Source organism: Euphorbia lathyris, chromosome 5 (assembly GCF_963576675.1).
Source record: "Euphorbia lathyris chromosome 5, ddEupLath1.1, whole genome shotgun sequence".
NCBI lineage: Eukaryota > Viridiplantae > Streptophyta > Magnoliopsida > Malpighiales > Euphorbiaceae > Euphorbia > Euphorbia lathyris.
In genome coordinates, this window is record NC_088914.1 from 65,655,183 (window position 1) to 65,663,837 (window position 8,655).

The following is an 8,655-nucleotide window of genomic DNA, read 5'->3' on the forward strand; positions in this document are numbered from 1 at the left end:
GTGTTGTACAAAGCTATTACTAAAATTGTGGCAAATAGACTCCGGCGTATTCTTCCTGAGATTATCAGCCAGAATCAAGGCAGTTTTGTACCTGGTAGGAAAATGATGGATAATGTGGTTATTGCCCAAGAGATGGTTCACTCCATGAAGATGAAGAAGGGTAAGAAAGGGATTGTGGCTCTCAAGCTGGATCTGGAGAAAGCTTATGACCGTTTAAACTGAAGTTTTCTTCTAGATAGTTTAAAGAGAGCTGGTATCCCGGATAGCTGGAGGAGATTGATTGAGGATTGCATTTCTTCTCCTGTTTTTCAAGTTTTGATCAATAGAGATATGTCTGATGAGTTCTCTCTTTCCAGGGGGATCCGTCAAGGGGATCCTATGAGCCCTTTCCTTTTTGTTATTGCTATGGAGAGGTTGTCGCACCTGATTCAAGAGGCTGTGAGAAATGGGAATCTCCATCCTGTGTCCATCAATAAGTTCTGCCCTCCTATTACCCATTTGTTCTTTGCTGACGATGTGATGATCTTTGTGGAAGGGAATGAGGAGCAAGTTGGGGTGGTTATGGATATCCTTAATTGTTTCTGTGCTGCTTCTGGCCAGAAGATCAATATCCAAAAATCTCGGATGCTTTGCTCTAAAAACATGGATAAAGGCGTTTGTAAAAGGCTTAGTGATTTATCTGGTATTCCTCTTACTCACTCTTTGGGTAAATATCTTGGGGTCCCCCTCCATAGCGACATAGTTTCCAAAGCCTCTTTTAAAGAAACTCTGGATAAAACCAATGGGTTGTGTGCTAGTTGGAAAGCTAATTCTCTTTCCCTGGTAGGCCGTCTAACGTTAATTCAGTCTGTCAATTGCGCGGCTCCTAATCATATCATGCAAGCCTGCAGACTGCTTGAGTCTGTTCTTAATGAGCTTGAAAAAATTAGCCGGCGTTTACTTTGGGGAGAGTCTGGAGAGGGGAAAAAGATTCACCTTGTCCCTTGGAAGGAGGTCTGCCAGCCGAAGTGTATGGGAGGTCTTGGGATAAGACAAGCTAAGGATAATAACAAAGTCTTATTAATGAAGCTCCTCTGGAGAATGTGGCAATGCCCCTCCTCTTTTTGGGTTCGTCTTCTCTGTGGAAAGTATCGAAAAGACAAAAATTTTGGGGGCCCTAAGGAGAGAGTTGTCAATTGTTCTTTCCTCTGGAAAGGGCTTAGCGCTGTGTTTGCAGAGTTCTGCTCGGGGGTTGGCTTGGAGGTGGGCAATGACAAATCCATCAGTTTCTGGAATGATATCTGGATTGGGGACAAACAGCTTCTAGAAGTCTGTAGCTCCCCCCGCCTAGTAATATCCGTAATTGGAGGATCGCCGACGTGGTTGATTCTGAGGGGGAGTGGATTTGGTCTAAGTTTGACTCCTTCTTTAGCCTGGATACTCTCATTAGAATTAGAGGAGTGAAGGTTAGTAATCAAGAGGAAGATAAGGATAGGCATTGCTGGGCCCTGACTAACAATGGAGCTTATTCCTGCAAATCGGCCTTTGAAGCATTTACCCTCAACAGGTCTGGTCCTATCTCTGATACTTGGAAATTCATTTGGGCGCTAAAAATCCCTTACCGCATTAGGAGTTTCTTGTGGCTGGGGGTTAAGGACAGATTGCTTACCAATTCGGATAGGCATAGACGGCATTTGGTGGATTCTGGAGCTTGCAGTAGATGCAGAGGCCATGATGAAACTTTGTGCCATGCTCTTAGGGACTGCTCTAAGAGTAAAGAGGTGTGGAAGAAAATTCTCCCAGACCACATTCTTTCTTCCTTCCTTGCCCACTCTGAGCGTGACTGGTTCTCTGATGGTGTTAGTAGGAAGTTACTGGCGAACATGGAGCATGGCGATATCCTCTTTGCTATCATCTGTCACCAAATTTGGAAGTGGAGGAACGAGGAGATTTTTGGTGATAAAGCTGTCTTTATTCCTAACTTAGCTGAGTTCTTCTCGAAAAAACTCTCTATTATTACTGAGAGCTTCAAAGGGGATTCCCTTGCCAGGTCTACTCAGAAGAGAGATGTCCACCTCCTTGGTTGGAGCAGGCCGAGAGAAGGGGTGGTGAAATTGAATGCGGATGGCTCCTGTCTCAATGATGGGAAGATTGCTGCCGGAGGTGTTCTTAAAGATGTGAGGGGCGCCTGGCTGTCTGGGTTCACCCAGAATCTGGGGTTAGGCTCTTCCTTTTCAGCGGAGCTTTGGGGTATTCTCTCTGGTATCAAGCTTGCTAAGAGTCTGGGTTTTAAGTTGTTATCTGTGGAGTCTGATAACATGGAGGCCATCAAAATGATTTCTGATAACTATTTGTCTTAATAGCCGAAACCTTATCAAAGCTATTAAAAGACTCTGCTCTTCCTTTGAAGTCATAAAGTTCAGCCACATTTTCAGAGAGCAGAACTGGGTTGCTGATCGCTTGGCAGCGGCTGGTCATGAGGGGATGCTGGGCGTCACTATCCTTTCTGATCCTCCTACCTTTCTCTCTTCCCTTCTTTTAGAAGATAGGATTGAGGTCAGCTTTCCTAGACTGATCCCAGGATAGGTTTTCTTTTGTTGGTTGTTAAGTACTACGGATAAAATTGTCATTTAGGAGGTAGTACTATCAAATACTGTCGATTATTCAAAAAAATCCAACACTCGGTGTTGGCTAACGGCCCACCCAGATTGTGCCATGTGGCACAAAATCCCAAATTGTGCCACATGGCGCAATCTGAGAGGGGGGTGTTTCTAACACCCGGTGTTAGATATAAAACCCCGTCAATTATGCTATTATCTAGCTAACTATAAATACTTGTCTGAATCATTTATCTATGGAATAAAAAATCTCATTGAGGAAGCAGTAGCTTGATCACATACATAGTATTTCTACTCCCGCCGGGAAAATTTCCGGCAATCGCCGATCAGTCCTCAGTGACCAGAAATAGCTGGAAAATCACTGCTCATTCTGGTATGCGCTTAGTGGAAATAGACATTAATTTTTGCTCATTTTGTTATTCATGATAATCTGATCCTGCTGAGTAGTCAACTGTGTTATCGAGAACTTGAGTGCGAAGGACATTTGCTTGCTTAGGGAAAATCGAGAGATCTTTTTGTTTGAAAATTTGGAAATTGCGAACACATAAACTTCGATCATCAGATACTTGTGCGAAATTTTCTCTTTTCAGTTGATAAGATTGTGATAAATGGAAAGAATTGTATGTTTTCTATTGATAATCACGAAATCATTGTTATATTGGGTTTTGAGATTGCTGAGTTGGTTTATTTTGACTTAGGTGAGATTTGAGAAATGGAGATTCAACAACAATCAGAGTGGCTTGAAGCTCAAAAATTAGCAATATGTGTGGACCTTTTGCCTGCAGCCAAACAGCATCTTCATTTTCTTGCAGCTGTTGATAAGAATCGTTATCTTTATGAAGGTCCTGCTCTTGAATATGCTATCTATAGGTATGTGCTCGTTACGCAATAATCAAATTCATAAGTTGACTTCAATTGGAAAAAAAAAATTCATAAGTTGACTTCTGTTTCTTTTGGCCTTTGACACATCTAATGTTTGTCCAATTTTCATTTGATTTGATTTGAAGCAGAATATCAGATGTCTGCTTTTTTTTTTTTTTTTTTTTGTTGTTCATTGGCACAAGTTCCCCCTCCCCCTTTATAGTTTATGCATTCATTTGGTAACTGCTGCGAGGTTAAAGTTCCTCTGAATTTGTTAAGAAGCAGTTGTACATATCTCTACTTTGATCAGTAACTTAATATCTTGAGAGATTTCCAAAATGAGAAATAAGTGCGGATTTCAGGTACAATGCTTGCTGGCTTCCCATGCTTGCTGAACACTCTAAGTCACCAATTTTCGAAGGGCCTTTGGTTGTTCCATTAGACTGTGAATGGGTTTGGCATTGTCATAGGCTTAATCCAGTAAGCTTCTTAAACTGGATATATATAAATTAGCAAATTACCTTGGGAATATCATATTGAGGTTTCAATTTCTGTTTCTTTGTTTTGTATGCAGATAAGGTATAAAACTGACTGCGAGGAACTTTATGGAAGGATGCTGGATAACTCCAATGTAGTATCTTCTGTTAATGGGAATTGTTGGAAGGAAACTGAAGAAAAATGGAATAGTCTGTATCCAGATGAGCCTTACGTCTTTGACTTAACAAGAGCTTTGTCTGCAGCTACCAATGAAAAACTGTTAGCCATTGAAAAATGCACCACATATGATTTGGTTTCAGCAGTTAAAAGGCAGAGTCCTTTTCATTATCAGGTAATCAAAAGATAACTTTTTCTTTAAAACTCTTGACTCTTGAGCCACATGCAGAATTGTTAACAACAACGGAAACTGACACTTGGAAACGTTATTTATAAAAAATTATAGCTAGGAAACAGAAATGGAAACAAAAACAGAAACATGGAAACATTAGTGAAGAAGAGTTTCCGTGCACAGAGCTCTTGGTATATGATGTGTGTTTGGCATACATGTCATAGCTGTACACCTTCATGATTGAGTTAACTAGATATCTTGTTTGTGGTTGAAAATTTAGAACAAGAACTTATTGTCCTCTATGTTGAAAGAAAACTTGAAGGAATTTTCTTTGGAAGCTGCTATTTCATTAAGATTCAAGAAACCTAGGCAGTTTTTTCAAGTTTCTAACAAATTGTTTATTCTAATAGTTTTGACTAAGGCTTTCTGAAGCTCAATGTGTTATTTTCGAAAAATTCTTGTTCTCTTAGTTTGATTGTGGTGTCATTTGTAATAATGTTTCAAAAATTTATATGTCAATAATTTTTTTTGATGCTCTTCGTTCCTGCACCTGACATGAGTAGTGATAACTGACAAGTTAAAAGCACTGTGCAGTTCTGAGATCATCCATTTTGTTGAGTGGAAGCTACTGTCAGCTAATCCTTTTTATAAAGAAGAAAATCTGCAAAGCCACTTGCATAAAATTTATTTTTTTTCTCTTAATTTTGACAGGTTTCTAGACCCCATGTGAACAATGATATTTTTCTTAAAGAAGCTGTGGACAGATACAAGGGATTTCTGTACCTAATTAAGAGAAACAGGGAACGATCCATTAGATGCTTTTGTGTTCCAACTTATGACATTGATCTTATTTGGCACACACACCAGTTGCATCCGGTTTCTTACTGTAAAGATCTGAATGAAGCACTTGGAAAGATATTAGAGCATGATGACATGGACTCAGACAGGACTAAGGGAAAGAAGTTGGATACTGGATTTTCTGGAACTACAAAGCAGTGGGAACAGACATTTGGCACAAGGTATTGGAAGGCAGGAGCAATGTATAGAGGCAGTGAACCATCTCCAATTACAAATGTTCCATTTCTGCCGTATGTCTCAAGAAAGGATGCACCTTCGGAAAACGATAATCAGAAGATAATTCAACTTCCAGAGTTGAAGATTGTGGAGGTACTCTCCTACCATCTTTTTCCTTAATAATACATTTCAAGTTCTTTATCATACCTAAGTCAGATGGAACATTTATATTAAAAGCTATCGGCAATGATAATGACTCTTTGGTGTAGTTTGGATTTAGCTTTTCTACTAGAGTGTTTTTCTAAGTGAATGATTTCTATAAATCCTATTTCCAAAGCTAGAATCGAATTAGTAAATTAAAATACTGTGAGAGGGAAGAATATAGCTTCATTTTAGACCAAAAAAAGTTTTTAATTTTTATAATATTTTCTGGTTTACATTTTCTGTCTATTCAGGTCTTCTTGGAGATTGTGGGAGTTAAAAACATACCAGATGAGCACAAGGGAAGCCTCCTGGTTTCCTTTAGTAAGAAGCAGCCTGATGCTTTCTTCAATGTCAAACGGAAATTATCTATTCTATCAAAATCCAGGGAGAAACAGGTTGCTTCTTTCCAGTGTGAACCTAAGGGAGAGCTACATTTTGAACTTATTTCAAATTCACCTTCCAACTTACTAGTAACCAGGGGATTTAAAACGATGGGTACTGCTTCATTGTCTTTGCAAGACTTTCTGAATCCAGTATCTAAACTTGCTGAGGAAAAATGGGTAGACTTGTTGCCCAGTTCTGGGGGCATGAGCTCAAACCCAATCTGCCTGCGAATTGCCATCTCTTTTACTGTTCCAACGGAAGCACCACGTGTGCTGTACATGGTTCGTCCTCAATCACTTAGTTCTTGTTTTTTCCCTCTTCCTGGAAAGATTCAACATGTGAAGGGCTGGACAAACATCACTGATGAAATTGATACTGAAATCATCAGCCTGCAAATGAGGTAACCTTGTGTCTACAACTTATGACTTACTATTACAATTTAGGTCCATGCATGTCCATTGAAATTAATTACCGTGACATTTTAAGTTTGACAATAAAAACACTTCAAGTTGCAATTACTGTTTTCCATCTATAAATCTACATATATTGGTATCTTGTTTCTCAACTATTTTACATCAGTCAATATGTTAAGTTCACATCACCTAGGTCTATGGTATTTGTCCTATTAGTCACTGTTGCTGTCTAGTATCTTCCATGTATTATTATGAAGCACTAGTTTATCCTTTGCTGTTTCGGATCATGCTCCAGGGGCTCAAACAAGACAACAGAAAAGGACAAGAGCATTCAGAAGAAACAAGTGATTGGTGCTACAAAATCTGGTGAAACACATGCACTTGCAGAGTTTGTGGGGACTCAGTGGTCGTTGATGGATTCACAGTGGAGCCTTCAGCTGAAAGCAAAATCCAATGAAGTTGGTCATCTCTTTGAGCATATAGGCAGCAGGATGGTAATTATATTTTGCCATCACTATCTCCTATTAGAATCATTTCTATGAATGTGCGTTCTTATTCCGAAATTCTCTTTTGAATCTTCAATACGTTTGATGATGTAGTAACAAATCATACTATGGTTGCATAATATTAAGCCTCTTCAACGGTGTCAGTCATGTTGATACAGAAGGTTGAGGTTGGCGTATATAAACTTAGGATTGAACTGATTCATTATTGCATTTATGTTCTTGGTTCAGATAAAACTTTTCAAGGGAAGAAAGCTGGATTTTGAGGCCAAAGAGTATAAGAAGCAGAGAAATGAACAAAACTTTATCACTGCTGTTGAATTTTCTCCAGAGGATCCATATGGAAAATCAATGGCATTGCTCGACTTAAAGTCAGCATCAATCAAGGTATATATAGTGCTGCTTTCTCATTAAGCATGACTAGAACTTTCAGTTAAGAGGACAACTTTATCCCCTTTTCTCTACCTAAAGCACATACTCTTTGAAATGAATCAATAGGTGAAAGAAGAAAGGTTGGTGTTGTCTGTGATCATTTCAGCCTTTATACTCACTGATATTTTGAAGAATGAAGGACATGGAGGCTTCCTAGTTAAGGGAGAAAGTCTGAAGGAGTTAGATGATAAAGTGGAAGAGGTCAGTGGGTTTCATGAGGAAGCCAAACAACTCATTCAGGTTCCTTCCACTGAATCTAAACTCGAGTTAAATGTGAATTCAGTAAAAAGTGGAGGCTGTGGTAGTGGCTGTGGCGGCGGTTGTCGAACCATGATCAAAACTGGAGGCTGCGGTGGTGGTTGTGGTAGTGGCTGTGGCGGTGATGGAAGCATGATTAAAAGCGGAGGCTGTGGTAGCGGTTGTGGTGGTAATTGTGGAGGCTTGATAGAAAGTGGAGGATGTGGCGGAGGATGCAGTGGTGAATGCGGGGGCATGGCAAAAAGTGGAGGCTGTGGTGGCGGTTGTGGCAGTGGATGTGGAGGTGGAGGAGGTTGTAGTGGTGGATGTGGCGGCATGATCCACATTGATGATGCTTGTCCAAAAGAATCACCCTTTCCTGCAACTGAAGCTGTAGCAGCTTGATCAATATAAAATTCATGAACTCCTCGAAGCTCTAAGGATCAAATCAATCTTAATAAGGATCATTGAAAAACTACACAAACAAATATAAGTAAAAAATAAAAGTATCATAATTACAAGTATGATGGAGCAATACTGTATGTGAAAATGTGATGGTAATATTTCTTTTGTATATGGTGTATTACATGAAGTTTGTAGTAAAAAAAATGGTTACTTCTGTTTTCTGTCTATTGGCTTTAAACTAATAAACTTATTAAGAAAAGAGCAGCGATCTATTCAGCTTTGGTTTTCATGATATCTATGAGTTTTATTGAGCAGTGAATTTGTTGGAAACTGCTGTAGAATTCAAATATATTTCACTGTGTGTATAATATTCGTATACCATTTGATTTGAGAATGAAAAAAGATTAGGGTATAGAAATGGTACTAAGCTTCCAAAAGAGAGTAATCCATTGGTATAAAATCTTATAGAAGTGAAATAGTAAAGCCTATGCTAGAAATTACTCAAAGGCTTAGTTAACAATACTAAACAATGCTCCCCAAATTCATCCAGTATAGTCAAATAAAAAATACAATATTTTATTGATTACCTACCAATGAGGGCTAAATTTTAACGGAGTGGGTATCAAACCTCAAACCTTTCACGCAGAGATTACCACTCGGACCAACCCTCATTGGCTTGTCCTTATATTTATTCATTAGTGGTATACTATTTGCAAACTATGTAAATAACTTTAATGATATAATTATTTTATTTTTAAAAAAACTTCAAAAAAAAAAAA

The 8,655-nt window shown here is 38.9% G+C and overlaps 1 protein-coding gene across 1 annotated transcript; it reads left to right on the forward strand.

Moving 5' to 3' along the window:
* The first annotated feature begins 2,813 nt into the window (after positions 1-2,813).
* On the forward strand, positions 2,814-8,101 carry LOC136229110 (glycine-rich domain-containing protein 1). Its single transcript, XM_066017679.1, has 9 exons — positions 2,814-2,970; positions 3,296-3,467; positions 3,821-3,938; positions 4,033-4,287; positions 4,996-5,451; positions 5,754-6,286; positions 6,595-6,793; positions 7,034-7,189; positions 7,301-8,101. Exons 2-9 carry the CDS (start codon positions 3,310-3,312, stop codon positions 7,874-7,876), a joined length of 2,451 nt encoding a protein of 816 aa, XP_065873751.1. The 5' UTR covers positions 2,814-2,970; positions 3,296-3,309; the 3' UTR covers positions 7,877-8,101.
* Positions 8,102-8,655: the final 554 nt, after the last annotated feature.